At 36.6% G+C, this 16,918-nt stretch overlaps 2 protein-coding genes across 3 annotated transcripts in view; both read left to right on the top strand.

Moving 5' to 3' along the window:
* Window positions 1-11,468, top strand: part of tarbp1 (TAR (HIV-1) RNA binding protein 1) — a 34,315-nt gene extending 22,847 nt beyond the window's left edge. Inside the window, exons 26-29 of the mRNA XM_046843045.1 lie at window positions 2,449-2,628; window positions 3,883-4,007; window positions 9,873-10,009; window positions 10,735-11,468. Coding sequence (XP_046699001.1) covers window positions 2,449-2,628; window positions 3,883-4,007; window positions 9,873-10,009; window positions 10,735-10,897 — 605 coding nt within the window. The 3' untranslated portion in view covers window positions 10,898-11,468. The remainder of the gene's footprint in view (window positions 1-2,448; window positions 2,629-3,882; window positions 4,008-9,872; window positions 10,010-10,734) is intronic.
* A 137-nt stretch (window positions 11,469-11,605) lies between these two features.
* On the top strand, window positions 11,606-16,918 carry LOC124381433 (G-protein coupled receptor 161). Of its 2 annotated transcripts, XM_046843047.1 has the most exons (4): window positions 11,606-12,148; window positions 12,269-12,440; window positions 13,195-13,355; window positions 15,153-16,918. In XM_046843047.1, exons 2-4 carry the CDS (start codon window positions 12,278-12,280, stop codon window positions 16,503-16,505), a joined length of 1,677 nt encoding a protein of 558 aa, XP_046699003.1. In that variant the 5' UTR covers window positions 11,606-12,148; window positions 12,269-12,277; the 3' UTR covers window positions 16,506-16,918. The 2 variants fall into 2 exon arrangements, with proteins under 2 accessions (XP_046699003.1, XP_046699002.1); XM_046843046.1 differs by having other exon boundaries at window positions 11,606-12,440.

The following is a 16,918-nucleotide window of genomic DNA, read 5'->3' as shown; positions in this document are numbered from 1 at the left end:
AAATGTAAATTAACTTAATTTGAAAATGTAATTGTAAATGTTTGAATTAACAAACAAACAAACAAAAAAACAATACTAAAGCACCTACTAACTTCAGTTGATGACAATGTTACATGTAATCTTACTGTAAAGCATTAGCAATTCACATAAATCCCATCAGTCATGCTTAAAATGTTTATTCTTCACAAAGGCCATATTGTAAATTTTTATATTCTACATTCTCTACACATATTGTGCTTACACACATCCTGCGCTAATATAAATTCATAATTCATAAATTAAAATTCATATATCATGTTGATATATGTTATACACAGTATCTCACAAAAGTGAGTACACATATCAGCAACTTTATTTATTTGTTCTCAAGAGACAAAACTATAGAAATGAAACTTATATTTTATATTTTTGAGTAGTCAATGTGCAGCTTTATATCAAAATAGATCTAATGTCCCCTGAAAATAACTCAACATACAGCCATTATTGTCTAAATAACTGGCAACAAAGTGAGTACACCCTCAGTAAACATGTCAAAACTGCATCCAAAGTGTGAATATTGTGTGTGAGCACTGTTGTTATGAAGCACTGCCTTAATCCTCCTGGGCATGGAATTCACCAGAGCTGCACAGGTTGTTACTAAGATCCTCTTCCACTCCTCCATAATGACATCACAGATTTATTGGATGTTAGTCACATGGCACTTCTCCACCTTCAGCTTGAGGATGCCTCACAGGTGCTTAATAGGGTTCAGGTCTGGAGACATATTTGGCCACTCCATCACCTTCACCTTCAGCTTCCTCAGCAAGGCAGTTGTCATCTTGGCTTTGTTTTTAGGCTCGTTATTATCTTGGAAAACTGCTGTTCAGCCCAGTTCTTTAAGGAAGGGCATCATGTTCATCTTCAGAATGTCACAGTACATGTTGGAAACCATGTTTCCTTAATGAACTGCACCTCCCCAGTACCAGCAGCACTCATGCAGCCCCAGACCATGATGCTACCACCACCATGTTTGACTGTAGACAAGACACAATTTTCTTGGTTCTCCTCACCAGGACGTCACCACACATGCTGGACACCATCTGAGCCAAACAAGTTTATCTTAGTCTCATCAGACCACAGGACATGGTTCTAGTAAATCATGTTCTTGGACAGGTTGTCCTTAAGCAAACTGTTTGTGGGTTTACTTGTGAGCCAGCTTCAGAAGAGGCTTCCTTCTGGGACGTTGGCCACGCAAACCGACTTGTTGCAGTGTGTGGCGTATGGTCTGAGCACTGACAAGAAGACCTTCTGTCTGTTTTTTTTTTAATCAGTTTCTGCACCTAATGCACAGCACGAGGTGTCAACTTCATTGATGGACCCTTGCAAGGTCTGTTCAGAGTGGAACCCATCTTGGAAAACCTCTGTATGACACTGATCACTGTACTGTAACTCAGTTTCAGGTTGTTACCAATCTTCTTATAGCCTGGGCCATCTTTGTGGAGAGCAACAATTCTAATTCTAAAAACCTGTCCTGTCAAGCAGACAAAAACATGAACATGATGAATAGGACATGGTTACATGACATAGCATACTGAGGGTGTACTCAGTTTTATTGCCAGCTATTTTGACATGCTGTGTATGTTGAGTTTTTTTCAGAGGACAGTAAATCTGTACTGCTATAAAAGCTGCACATTGACTAAAATATATCCAAGTTTTATACTATAGTATTGTCCCTTGAGAAGATATAATAAAACGATTGCTGAAATGTCAGGGGTGTGTTCTCACTTTTGTGAGATACTGTATATTCTTATTGTACTTGCTCACCAGCTTCCACACATTTTTACACTGCCATAGCCTTTATATTTATTTGTTGCATATTTATCCACTTATATATTACATGCTGCACAAATATTTGCATATTTATCTGCACTTGTCAGTTTGCACAGTTGCTACTATTTGCACTTCTGGTAGATGCTAAACTGTACTATACAATGACACTTATCTTTTTTTACATGGTTCAAGGTGGCTAGATAGGAGAAGAAAATCATCAAGAACAACATATTTACTCAAATAAATTTGGACATACAAACTACAATTACTCCAAACCATGTGGCAAAAGGTATCATTGTCTGATTTAGACATAACCCTAATAGATATGTTTACCACAAAAAACAACCCTGCTCATCACCCAAAATACTCCTTGATGAAGCATGGTGGTAGTAGCATCTAATGACTGGAGCTATAGCCATAATAAAAAGGTATCAAGAACAGCTCAACAAAACGCACAAAACTTGCATGCTTCATTGGTATTTATTTCAAATTAGAGGTGGGAAAGAAAGTCTGAGATGATTTGTTTTGGTTAACATTTTTTACATTTACATAACCTGTGTTTTTTAAAGAGGTGTGTAGTCTTATTTGTAGGTTCTTGTTTGAAATATTCATGAGTATATGTATTTACATGTTATACAGGTGAGCTGGAACAAGAAGAGCGCTGGGCAGATGTACAGAAAAAGATTGCCCCTTGGAGTCTGAACGTGCAGGAGGTGGAGCCACACCTTGTGACCCAGCAGAGAGTAGCACGTCTGGGCAAACCTACCACTGCCCTCCTGGTGGTCGGCTCCCTTATTGACAAGCCCACAAACCTGGGTGGTATGAGCTATTTTTACTTACATTTCTGTATGCACGTTCTGCTTTAGACTGCTTGATCAAAATGAAGAAAAAAAAAAATTATTAAAATAAATAAATAAATAAATGGTATACAGGGCTGTGGCATTGGTGACTGACTGAAGTATATATTAGTATTTAAGGATAAAATGAATTTTTTTTTTAATTTGTGCTCCTCAGAGGAGCTAAGCATGAGTGCCAAATAAACAATACCATGTCAGTATTTCTAGATGTGATTGCGCCAAAAACCTGGAAAAAACATGAATACAGCAATCCGGCGCTTTTCTGCGGTTCGAATCTCGTGACTCGTATTGCGGAACTGCATTTGCCACATAACTTATAGGGAATTGTTTTTATGGAGTTTTATGTTAAAATAATGAAATTTATTAATAAAAATATAATTATTAATTATAAAATAAAGTAAAATGTTAATACAGTACAGTACTGTAGACATAAAGTAGCATTTTTGGGTAGGCGTCTGTTTATCACAGTTTTTTTTTTAAATGGGGGATCACTGTTTAATGAATAAATTAATTTAATGAATAAATATTTACCAGTAATGATGAGAATTATTTTGTGTATAATTATTTTGTGATCACATATTGTATTTTGCCTGAATAGTCCAGAAATGATGAGTAACTGGCAGTCAGTCAGAATTAATCCAGTGAAGTGTATTGTGAATCTGGGTCCCTGGTGGTCTAGTGGTTAGGATGCGGCGCTCTCACCGCTGCGGCTCGGGTTCGATCCCTGGTCAGGGAACCAACCCCAGCCATTAGGGTTGCACAAGCCTTAGTGCCGGTCCCAAGCCCGGATAAATGGGGAGGGTTGCATTAGGAAGGGCATCCAGCGTAAAAACATGTGCCGAATCAAACATGCGCCGAATCAAACATGCGGATGATCCGCTGTGGCGACCCCTAACGGGTGGAAGCCGAAAGAAAGTTTTAGTGTATTGTGCATCTATGAGTTGTGCTTTCTTTCTAAGTTACCATATTGTATTTTTGTATAAAATTGCTTCCTATATGTTAAAGAGGAAATGTCTGGTGTTATTTGACTTAAAGATATAATTAGGTTTCTGAATCAGGCCAACAGGACAATTTAACAATGTAAATTTTATATTACTAACCCTTATTAATGTCTTTTTAATATCAGCCACAGCTTAGTGTTGGACATGGTAATAATACACCAATGGAAAATTAATAAAATAAATTTAATTGTCATTTGTTTTTTGTTTTTCCAAAGGTCTTTGCCGAACTTGTGAAATCTTTGGAGCCAGTGCTCTAGTGCTGGGAAGCCTGCATCATGTTGGTGACAAACAATTCCAAGCCTTGAGTGTTTCTTCTGAGCTATGGCTTCCATTGATGGAGGTATGTTTGTTTGGTGTTTGGCATCTACACTGAAACTAATGAACTTTACACAGGCTTTAACGAAAGACAGTGTCAGTTACACGGTGTAACAGGTGAAATATGTTGTGGCTCCTTTAAGAGCAGAGCTGCATTTTGGGAATAGCCTGCCGCCGCATTTTTCCGCTATTACTGAATGTGTGCAAGACCCAGGAATATGTCCTTATTATTTTCTGATCTTAATTTCTAAGTTTCTTTGACTTAACCCGTAACGCTGTTGCTAAGAAAAATAAAAAAGCACGAGTTTTGGAAACCTGTCTGTGCTTATATGATTTCTGTTGTAACTGGAGTTAGCGAGCTCTCCCATGACCCAGACTCAACGCGTTACAACGGCTTGTATCTAAACAGTAGCCGACCAAGAAAGTCATTGTTCGCTGTCTTCCTCCTTCCTTTCACAACTATTGCTCTCAGGAGTTTATCTTTTTGCATCGTTGTGTGTAAAAAAAAAAAAAAAAAGGTTTTTCTCCCGATGCCGTGCAGCTCAGAACACAGGTGAGGTGCGTTTTTTCGTTTCCATTCGGAAATTTCATTGGTCTAATGTTATGTCGCTCAGTTTTTTGGCTTGTAGTTTGTGAAACCGGGAAAAACCCAGGAAAAATCCATAAATTAGCTGCTTTGTTGTTTAAGCCGCGGGGTTCAAAACGTGGGAAAAAGTAGCCGCTTATAGTCCGAAAAATACGGTACATAGAGAAATATTATCCAATTTCAGATTTCAACTTGGATAAAAGTACTTGTGTTTAAATAGACTTAAGTTTTAAAAAATGTAAGTTCTGATCAATGAGAACTAGTTTAATTATTAATGCAATTCAGTGTTCCATTCTCCTGTACAGCATCTCATCAAATGCAATTTATATATATTCTTTTAAAAAACGGTTATAAACGGCATCTTTTTCTGAAATGTATAGTAGTGAAAATCTCATGTAATTTTCCACATTGTAATTGCTTTGCTTCGGATCATTCTTAATATTTGCAAATCCAGTAAGTGTCAGTAAGTGCATTTTTAAAGCAATTGGTACAAAAAGCACCATACTATCGATTACTTGCAAAAGTCTGTACTTTTCTCAAAATACATACTTCATCTCTTAAAAGTGAGTATTTGCATCAATTAACAAATCATTACCATCAAAATGACAAGTCCTTTTGTCAATGTTCCCAAACAAGATCAGAATGTTTTGTCATGTTGTCGGTGTGACAGTGCATGGTTTCAGTATTTCCTGATGAAAATCTGTAATGCTGATTTATATTGATCTGAATTTCTGAACAGATTTACACATAGCAGTTGATCCAGTCATACTTTTTTTTGTCACTTGTATTTCAGATCATGATCTCAGATCATATCATAAATGGGGTTTTTTTTATTGACTTAATGACCACCATAATCCCATGTATTCTCGTTTTTATTTATTTTGACTGATGCATAATGTTCATGTCGGTGTTTTATCTAGTAGGAATCCATTTCATGAATAAATATTTGCACACATTGATAAGATAAAATAAAAAAAAAATTGTATTTGGCTTGCATACTGTGAGAGATTTTTATTGCAGTCCTAGTTCAGTAAACCAGAAAAAGGTTGCAAAACCATCTGTCACTGACTGTTAATCAATATGTACCTAATGTAGTGCATTGTGAATGTACAAAATGTGGCACGGTACAGTGAAAACGGTGAATCATTAACAGGACTAGCGCTGGATAGTTTTGTACTAAGCTTGGCAAAGGTAAAAGATTACATAAATGAACAGTCACTTCTGTCTATTATATATCGATTATTTAGAATAGCATGGACTGATATGATTAGGTTTTATAAAAAAAACCTTTCTGACTTGGAATAAAATAGTGTAAAGCTGCTAAATGTGCACATATTTTGCTCTTAGCCATTCTCTAAACTATATACAGTGATGTGAAAAAGTCCTGATTTCTTATTTTTTTGCATGTTTGTCACACTTTAATGTTTCAGATCATCAAACTAATTTAAATATTAGTAAAAGATAACACAAGTGAACACAACATGCAGTTTGTAAATGAAGGATTTTATTATTGAGGGAAAATAAAATCTAAAACTACATGGCCCTGTGTGAAAAAGTGTTTTCCCCCTAAACCTAATAACTGGTTCACCCACCCTTAGCAGCAACTGCAATCAAGCGTTTCCCATAACTTGCAGTGAGTCTGTTACAGCGCTGTGGAGGAATTCTGGTCACTCATTTCTGCAGAATTGTTGTAATTCAGCCACATTGGAGGATTTTCAAGCATAAACCTCCTTTTTAAGGTCATGCCACAGCAACTTAATAGGAATCAGGGCAGGACTTTGACTGGGACACTCCAAAGTCTTCATTTTGTTTTACTTCAGCCATTCAGAGGTGGACTTGCTGGTGTGTTTTGAATCAGAACCCAAGTTCACTTTAGCTTGAGGTCAAGAAACAGCAGAATTCATGGTTCTAATAATCACAGAAAGTCTTGCAGGTCCTGAAGCAGCAAAACAGCCCCAGACCATCACACTACCACCACCATATTTTACTGTTGGTATAATGTTCTTTTTCTGAAATTACGCCAGACGTAATGGGGGACACAACTTCCAAAAAAAACCTTTTGTCTCGTCAGTCCACAGAGTATTTTTTTTCCAAAAGTCTTGGGGATCATCAAGTTTTCTGCAAAAACTGAGACAAGCCTTTATGTTCTTTTTGCTTAGCAGCAGTTTTCATCTTGGTACTCAGACCATTTTTCCCCAGTCGCTTTCTTATGGTGGAGTCATGAACACTGACCTTAACTGAGGCAAGTGAGGCCTGCAGTTTTTTGCTATTTGTGAATAATTGGCTTTTACTGTGGTTCACTGGAGTCCCAAAGCTTTAGAAATATCTTTATAACCTTTTCCAGACTGATAGATCACAATTACTTTCTTTTTCATTTGTTTCTGAATTTCTTTGGATCTCAGCATGATATCTAGCTTTTGAGGATCTTTTGGTCTACTTCACTTTGTCAGGCAGGTCCTATTTAAGCTGATTTCACCACTGTATAATAAATGCAGGTAATAAATTTGGAGGCAATTATGTATTTTTAATTGATACCTTTTGTTCTACACTTGTGTCTCTCTATGAATTCTGCCAGGGTCATAATTTATTTAAATTATTTTCTGCTTAATTTATTTTGGCTTTTCACACAGTCTTTTCTTTACTTTTTTGAGCATGTAATCAACTGTATTACCTTTTCTAAAAAAATTATATGCTTTCTTTGTATGCACATATTTTTTGCATTCTTTTATTATAGTCGCAATTTAGTTTCAATATAACTGAGTCCAGAATACAGCGAACTCCAGGGCTTTTTAGTCAATTTCTGACATTTTTATAAAGATAAAATACATTAATCAAAATCATTTTTGTATTCATTTGCAGTGAGTTCTTGCAAAGGGAACATGAAACCCCAGAACATGGCAGTAAAATGTCCAACTAAAAAAACACCAATCATTAATTAGTAATTTATTCTTTATTAATTTCTTTATCCAAAAAAGCTTGGAGTTTTTGAATGGTTAAATAGTTAAATAATAGAAAATGTTTTTGTTTTTTTATGTACTTGTGTTTTCATGGTTTTATTTTATTTAATATTTTAAACTACACTAACTGAAGACATTTTGTGTATGGTTTATTTAAAAAAAAGTGCAAGCACGTGGGCAGAAGTTTATTCAGGCTCCTGTGTATCCAGGAAAAATCGTTGACAAAGTTTCTATTCATGAAACACATACCGTATTTTCCGCACTATAAGCCGCTACTTTTTTCCAACGCTTTGAACCCCGTGGCTTAAACAACGAAGCGGCTAATTTATGGATTTTTCCTGGGTTTTTCCCGGGTCACAAGCTTCAAGCCAACAAAACTGAGCCCCAAAACAATAAACCAATGAAATTGCTGAACGGGTTCAGGTGAACCAATGAAACTCTTTATATTAAATCAGATGCGCTCCCACTGAATCGGGCCGCACCACATCATAAATATGGATGATGTTCCTCTGACGTTTGACCTGCCGCTCACTCGGACTGTCTACAGGAAATGTCAATCATTCGTCACGCTGAAAACAACCGTGCATGAAAACACACACTTCACCTGTGTTCTGAGCTGCACGGCATCGGGAGAAAAGCTTCACCGATGGTGATTTTTAAACGCACGACGATGCAAAAAGATAAACTCCTGAGAGAAATTGTTGTGAAAGGAAGGAGGAAGACAGTGAACAATGACCTTCATGGTAGTCTACTGTTTAGATACAAGCCGTGTAACTGACACTGTCTTTCGTTAAAGCCTGTGTAAAGTTCATTAGTTTCAGTGTAGACACCTTCGGCTTATAGACAGGTGCGGCCTATTTATGTTCAAAATAAAAATATTTGTTAAATTCTGTGGGTGCGGCTTATATTTGGGTGCGCTTAATAGTCCGGAAATTACGGTAATAAACAACGTCCAAATGACTCTTCTTTTAAAACGAATTATTATTTAGGTCTTCTTATTTATATTTTGAGAGCAAAGCCATGGTCATGTAATGTTTTGTCTTTATATGTTTGCCAGAACAGATAAGGAACACTTAGATACTTGTTGCTTTGTTCCAAAGTGAAACAGCATTTATAAGGACTCATATAAGAACATATTTACTTTTAATCACCACATTATCTGTGTAAAGCTGCTTTGAGACAATGTTCATTGTTAAAAGCTCTATACAAATAAAAATGAATTGAATTGAATTGAATATAGAATACAAAACAGGTGTACGTGAGAAGTACTAAAATGGGAAGCACATATGTCTGTGTGTTCTAACCTTAAACTACAGACCTTCAAGTTTTTCAACTTTTCTGCCAACTTTGTAAAGAATAAGGGCGTGATGCATGGCATGAAATGTCCTGGAAATTAAAGTCTTAAAAGATTGGCCAAAATATACAGTAGTATTTAAATCATGTGCAAGCATTATATTTATATTCTGACACTGATATGGTATAAACAATGGCCACAATATACATATCTTACTGCATTGTGCACATTTTTCTCGTTAGCCAATCAAATCCATCTGCCATAAATCTGGAATAAATGTGCTCCAATGTTTTTACTTAATCAACTCAAAATCAACTCAAAAGTTCATTTAAAAAAAAGACTCTAATTATTACTCTTAGCACACCAATCTGTTATGATGATATTAATTATTTAAACACTGATTGATATCTAAATGATCATGAGCCCAAAACCTTCTTTTCAACTACATCAAAAATAAATGGTGCAAACAAGGCCACGGGTATCGTGGCGAGTTCGACTCACGAGTTTCTTTCATCATTTATTCCTCTCTAATTGTTCTGCTTGCTGTTGAACTGATGTGAACTGTATGTTTGTGATAAGTAGATAACACCAAGCGCCAATCAAAACCAGGTCAAAACGGGGCGTGCGCTCCACCCTGACTGTTGGCTTACTGTTTGTTTGACCAGTTATGTTTTTATCCACTCATAAATAAAAACTAACGACTTTGCAAAATGTATTTGAGTTAAAAGTTTTAATATCTTTTTACTTTTTTGAGTAAAAAGATATTAAGTAAAATAAGTAAAAGTCTCCTTCAGGAAATACTTCAGTAAAGTACAGATATAGGAAAAAGCTATTACAAATTACATTCACATTGTTACTGTCCACCACTGATGATTGGTAAATTTTCATTTGAGATGAATGATAGAACTAATAGAATTTATTTTATCTTAGATATTCAAAGTAGTAAAAAAATAATGCTCTTATGATCTGGTCTGTTGGGTCAGTAGTCTTATTAAGTTGGTCTTTTTGATAGTCTTTTGTCTGATAGTTAACATGATTTATATTTTCTTCCAGGTGAAGCCCATGGAGCTGGCAGGCTTCTTGCAGCTAAAACAAAGAGAAGGTTACAGCATCATAGGTGTAGAACAGACAGCCAACAGCCAGAGTTTGCAAAGTTATAGATTTCCAGAGAAGACCCTCCTGCTGTTAGGGTAATAACAACATCATGTTTCTCAAGAGGCCACAAAAGATCTAATCTTTAATAGAAGGCTCTGCACATCTTGTATGCATCTCTGTGGGAGCTGACATGGCAGAATGTTATCAGGCTAATTTAGGTTGCTCTCATGGGGTAATCTCTTTACCTCTACATGTTGGAGACAGAACAGACTTGTCCCAGCATGTAGTATGCTTATCAGCAAAACTATCAGAGAGATGTATATAACAAAAAGGCAGCATGTGGCACAAAAAACATCAAACATCATAAGAACAAAGTACACAACCCTAATTTATGTGAACGTTTTAAACGTTATATGACTGAACATATTCAGCTCTCATTACACGTTCCATTATACAGTACATGTGCATGGAAAATGGCAGGTAGTCAGATTTTTATTTGGAGGTGGAGAATTCATGCATAATAGCAGGAGAGTTTGTATTAATTTGGAATAAGTCTTGAATTGTAATTGGAATATATTTTGAAATCTTGCATCATCAGGTAAATCCTGAAAGTGTATTAAAATGATGAAGCCAGATTGTCAGATTGTGTGTTCTAACTCATGGAACCTAAAAGCACAAATACGTTCTAAAAAAAACACTGTTTAATCAATGATTTTTGCAGTAGATTCCTGAGCTTTTGTGATTATTGTAAACGTTTAATGTTTCTGTGCAAATCAGATCAGCTTCAATATCAATAATCTGCCTAATTTTTCCCTATTAGGAATGAACGAGAGGGTATTCCTGCTGATCTCCTGCAGTTGTTGGACGTATGTGTGGAGATTCCTCAGCAGGGAGTGACACGTTCTCTCAACGTGCATGTTAGTGCTGCTCTACTGGTGTGGGAATACACCAGACAGCACCTAAGTACTGACCAGTCTCTCTAAAAGCTCAGCTGTGAAATTGCACATTTATGTTCCTAGTCCTGAAACGCGTACCTGAAACTATTAGCCATACAGTATATGGAAAAAGTTTGTGGACACCTGAGCATAAGTTTGGTATGTACGTTCCATTTTACATTTAATCCCCATTTGCTCCACTTTTCTGGGGAGATGTTTTAGGTTTAGGAGTGTGGAGTATGGAGATTTGTGCTCATGTAGTCTCTATAGAAGGCCACTCCAGATCTTACACTCCAACCCATGCAAAGCATATCTTCATGGAGCACAGGGGCATTGCCATGCTGGAAGAGGTTTGGCTCTCCTAGTTGAAGTGAATGGAAAATTTAATGCTACAGCATCCAAACACATACATACGATTGTGTCCCTCTAACTTTAAGGTAACTATTTGAGGAAGAGCCACATATAGCTGTAAAAGTCAGGTGTCCCAATACTTTTGTCTATATAGTGTATATTAAGGATAAGTGGAAAGTGTAAATTACACAGAAATACTGCAAAATATATTTCTTACATCAATTTTTGACTGCCTTTTAAGTTTAATAAAGATTTTTCTATAAATCAATCCAGCCTTCCATATGTTGTCCTTCCAGCATCAACATGTTCTCATAACAACAAAACAAGGCATTCTGATATTGGAGGTTGGGCTCCGTGACAATATGTGTGCACAGTTCATCAGCCAGATGTGTTTAGAAACTCCCACTTTTTTGTAATCTTCTGCATTTGCTTTAATATATTTGTATTCTTAATACACAAAGTAGGATTGCTATGTTTGTATTATTCTCTGTTTTGGGACAGAGAATAAAATAAACCAAGTTACAAAAGGACGTTTTGAAATATCAATCAACTCTTTGGTCTTATTTGAATTTACAAGATTACACAGCTGCTGCTGAGAGAATCTCACACATAGAAGTAGATGTTAAAACATACAAATACTTTTAAAGGATTTAAATAGGATAGTTAAAATGCCGACCCAACTGTGGGAAATAAAACATTTGAGCCGATAGCCTGTTTACAGACCATCGGCTGGCATTATTTACTTCTTGTGTATCTTGGGTAATTTTACAATTTACTAATTTGTTTTTGTTAAGTGTTTGATTTTCCACCTTTGCCAGCTGAAGAACATGCACTGGGCTTGCCTCTCCCTCCCCTCTATACACACACCTGTGATTTCAACAAGCCTCAGAGAGAAAGGAAGGATCTTACTGATGCACAGCTCCAACTCACAATTTCACTTAGTTCAATGTATGTTTATTTTTCAATTCATAGTTTTCCCTAAATGGTTTCATTTCTTCTGAAACTAATGCAGAGAGATTTGGAATACATTTTTCCTTTTTTTCTTTAACCTACCTTGGTATCCTTGAGTGTTTTTAAATGGGCTGGCCAGGCAACATATGGTTGGATGCCAGAGAGACTTTCCTTGGTGAGACCCGAGCTTCGTGGAGAAACTCGACGAGTTCTGTGTTGTCCTTTTCTCCACGTGGGAAGCTGCTCCTGGAGGTGCTCATGGTGCTTATGTGTGTCGGCGCAGTTACTGGTGCGGTTACGTATTTTAATTTCATATTTTAATTTCATATTTTAATAAGCTAAAAATAATAGATAAGATGTTCAATTATAACTTAAAATAGTTTGGAAGGAGAATGCTAGGCTACAGCTAGTGAAAATTGATCCTATGTATTTTCCCTTATCTACTTTCAATCACTTTGTGGTATGTAAAGAAACCATGAGACAAGTTATCAAAAGCTTTTAATCAGATATTGAAAATTTTTTCACTGTGTTTTATGTATACATTTCTCTTGAAGATTTAAGGCAACTTGAGCTATGATATAAACTGGTTCATTTTGTACTTTTAGCACATGGAAATATGAACTTAAGTGATGATAGGATCTTTCTTTACTTCTTTTGCAGCAAATGTCCTTAAAAACTCAATTAAATGATTTCTATTTTTTGTAGTAGTAATATAATCCCTTGTTCTGTTTATCTCATTTCCCTAATGAAAATTATTTGGAAAAAAAATTTAATTTCTTTTGCACATTGGCTTTGTTCCACTGTTTATTCTATAAATGTTTTGGACTTAGAATCAAACTGATGGTGAAAGGTCAGTCAACACTATTTGTGTCTATTTGGTTTCCAAAAATATAGATGCATCCATGATCGACCATGCCTAATCTAATTATCTGTCTCAATTCAAATTCAATATGACCTGTGAACACATTTCACATTTCAGATTGTAAAAATGTTTAATATTTTTTCCTCTGCTCTGACCCCCTATTTCAATTTCTGTTTGTTAGGAAATATCCTGGTCATCATAATTGTGGTGGCAACGAAAACATTCCACTGTGTGACGTCTGTGCTCATTATTAACTTGGCAATCAGTGACTTCCTGGTTGGCATCGGTGTCATGCCGTTTGTGGCTGTTTCTATCATGAACAATGGATGGGTGAACTGCACTGTTAGTAAGGCCAGATACTCATACATCTCTGATTATAAATGCATGTTTTTCGCAGTATTTCTCAGATGCTTTGGGGCGTTTCTCAGATCAGAAATTAAATTCTCAAAACTACTTATTTAACCTCCACATCATGTAGTCACTTGTGCACATTATAAAAGCAGTTCTCGGTGCTTTGATCAAATTGCGACTGATTTGGTACATTCATTTAATTAATTGTGTACAAGTGTGCTGTTTCCTACATTATCAGTTGTTAATGTCATGTTAATCAAAATATATTCTACTGGTTCTCACCTTGATAGTCCTAAACCAGTTCATTGCAAAAGTCATTGACTGCAAAATAGTTACACCAGTTGTTATAATATGTCAAGCTTATCTTCTTTACATTTCTTATTAAACTTTTTTTGTAATTGTGTCTTGAATTGAGGAATTGTACAGATGAATCTTGAATGTCACTAATGTAGGCGGGTGTACGGCATCAGATCAACCAATAATCAACTAGTTCTCTAAAGCGGGTCAAAGGTGAATCTTGTGAATGTTCTATTGGCGAGTTTATATAAACAGCAAAACACAGAATAACAATTTCTGAAAATGGATGAACCAAGAAACCAACGAACACTATTACAGTACAGTAAAAGTGTGAATCCTCTCCCGCCTTTTTTCCAATCAATATCCCATAAACACTAATGTGTACATTCATAGATGCCACAAAAGAAATTCAGCCTTGTGCATTTTCAATCAGTGTAATCCAAACCATAGTTTACATCAGGAAATACTAAAACTGTGCAGCATCATACTTATATGCCTTGTTTTTTTTTTTTTTTTTTTTTAAACAATCTTGTTTGTGAACAATAACAAAAGGACTCGTTATTCTGATGGCAATGAGATTGTAACAAATACTTACTTTTGATAGATGACCTAAGGAAGAGAAAAGTGCAGGCTTTTGCAAGAAATGTGCTGTGCTGTTTAAATAATAATACAAAATAATAGTTTTGGGAATGCACTTACTGGTTTGCGAATATCAAAAATGAATTTGTGAAATTTGAAAGAATTTGTGAAATGCTCCAAAGCAACTGAGGACAAAAAACACTACACACACTATCCATACACACATCCTTCTTACATGAAATTAAACCAATTTAATATTAACTTAGATGAATGTATTAACTGCTATCCATCTTGAATTTTTGTCTGAAATATTGATTTCAAATAGCATAGCGGCACTTTGCTCTTTAATGGGAATACCTGCACATATTTATGCCCCCATTCAATCATGTGGTAGCAGCACAATTAATAAAATAATACTGATAAAAATAAAAAAAAGAGCTTCATGCCAAACATTAGAAAGAGGGAAGAGTGTGACTTTAACCATAGCATGTTTGTTGGTAGCAGATTGGCACAACAGGAGGCATGCAAACTTGGATTTCTGTTTTTAGCTGACCGGAGTGGAACTGATGTGTTGTGGTCTTCTGCTGTTGTAGCCTATCCACCGCAAGGTTTAATGTTTTATGTATTCTGAGATGCTGAGAGTGACTGAGTTACTGTAATTTTCCTGACATTTTACTTAATGTGAAATACTTAAACCAAAGTGTCTGGCATCAACAGCCATGCCTAGTCTCAGACATCACATTTTTCATGATTGGGAAGGTTACTATGAAGCCCATAACCTGTATTTGTGTGATTTGTTTTGCTGCAACATGATTGGGTGATTGGATTACTGCATAAATAATCAGGTGTACTTTAAAAGTGGACAGTAACTATGAAGTATTTAATGATTGTCATTGTTTATGTTTACTGCAGGATTTATGTCTTTATGTGGGTTACACCTCCTCGGTCTACTGCAGTGCCTCAGTCCTGACACTTGCAGCTATCGCTTTGGATCGCTATTACTCTATTGTGGACTGTCTGCGCTATAGTTCACGCTGTACTGCATGGCGAACTGGTGCAGCTGTATTATGGATCTGGCTGCAGGCCATGCTCACCAGTTGTCCACCTCTATTAGGCTGGAGTAACATCAGTTTTGTGAGCCCTATGTACAGCTGTGCTGTCAACTGGGCTAGCAGTCCCAGCTATACAGTCTTCATGGCAGCCCTTTGCTTTTTATTTCCTGCCATAGTCATTCTTTTTTGCTATGTGAAGATTGTCCGCGTGGCCCAGCACCATGCCCAGAGGATCCACAGCCTTCAGCAACATTTTCAACCCAGCAGAAGCCAACACGTTTCCTCACCATTCGATTCATCCCACCAGTGTTCAGCTGTGGACCTAGACATGCATGACCCATCCAGACTTGTTTACTTTGTAAGTGGGAGGTTTGTATCAGAAGCTCAGTTCAATGTTCCTAAGGCAGATCTGACTGGAGAGCTAACTTCACAACTTGAAGAAAAAAACAGCACCAGACCTTCTAGTCGTCGTCTGCATACCTTCCTTGCTCATCTCCAGAGTGGTAGCACTTTGCAAAACAGTCATCCACAGCAACATGGTGTCGTGAGGCTTTTCATTGTTATTGCTGCCTTCTTTCTGTGCTGGACGCCTTACATTGGAGTTACTCTGGTGCAGGCCACTGAGACCGCCCTCTCCCGATCAGCAAGCCAGGTGCCACCTGCTGCTGTCACCTTCTCATACTGGCTTGTGCTCTTCAACTCGGACATCAACCCATTACTGTATGCTCTTCTCAGCAAACGATTCCAGGGGGCCCTGCAGAATCTCAAGAAAAAGATCCAGGCAAAATTGGGCATTATTCAAGGTGCAGAAGAAGGAAGAACAGATGGAGAAGGTGGAAGGTTCACAAGTCCCTCGAATGTAATGCCCAGTGTCACAGATCAGCAACGCCAAGATAACAGACCCCATCAGAATGGATCTGTGTACTCCTCTCTTTTCGCAATGAATACCAATTTTCCCAAAAGCTACAAACAAGAACCAAATGAAGTCCTTCTACCAGGGAGTATGTTATCATCTTCCTTTTCGAATTCTTGCTCATCCATTTCCCTTTGTCATAAGTGTAGCAGAAATACTGCAGGAAAGTCGGACTGCTTGCACGTTTCTTCAAAGCCACAAGGGTGGGAAAAACTACACAGTACCTCTGTAATTAAGGAGAGACATGCAACTTTTTTTTATGGCCAAATTGCAGTGCGAGTGGAAGAGGAAATCTGCTGAGCCTGTAGATGTTGGAGTACAGACAAGCTGGAAATAAACCTGCATGTTACTTGAAATATTTTATTTTCAGAAATTGCATTTGTGCTTCTGCTTTAAATATTTATTTAACATACACAATCCCACATTCATCACGCTAAATAAAAAAACTTCAAAGCAAAGAATTGATAATCCAAAGCTTTTTAAAAAGGCGATTCATATCATAAGGGACTCATGAGGAAAACTCTAGATTTTAGATTTTGAAGTAATGTTACTACGACTGAAATATTACTACGTGATTAAAACACCTGTTTTGTAAATACACAATGTTTTTCATATTTTAGACTTCATTGCTGCGTTCTGTAAACACTGACAGATTATACCATAAAAAAGAGAATAAATGCTACACACAGAAATTAATTCTGTTGCTATTTTTT

Source organism: Silurus meridionalis, chromosome 28 (assembly GCF_014805685.1).
Source record: "Silurus meridionalis isolate SWU-2019-XX chromosome 28, ASM1480568v1, whole genome shotgun sequence".
NCBI classification, from domain to species: domain Eukaryota; kingdom Metazoa; phylum Chordata; class Actinopteri; order Siluriformes; family Siluridae; genus Silurus; species Silurus meridionalis.
This window is presented reverse-complemented; position numbering and strand designations above follow the sequence as displayed.

Excerpts from the sequence above, each read along its gene's own strand:
- LOC124381433 (XM_046843047.1), top strand. The coding sequence starts at position 12,278 with ATGGGCTGGCCAGGCAACATATGGTTGGATGCCAGAGAGACTTTCCTT. Across the intron at positions 12,441-13,194 it reads GTGTGTCGGCGCAGTTACTG|GAAATATCCTGGTCATCATA; the intron begins GTGCGGTTACGT and ends TCTGTTTGTTAG. Across the intron at positions 13,356-15,152 it reads ATGGATGGGTGAACTGCACT|GATTTATGTCTTTATGTGGG; the intron begins GTTAGTAAGGCC and ends TGTTTACTGCAG.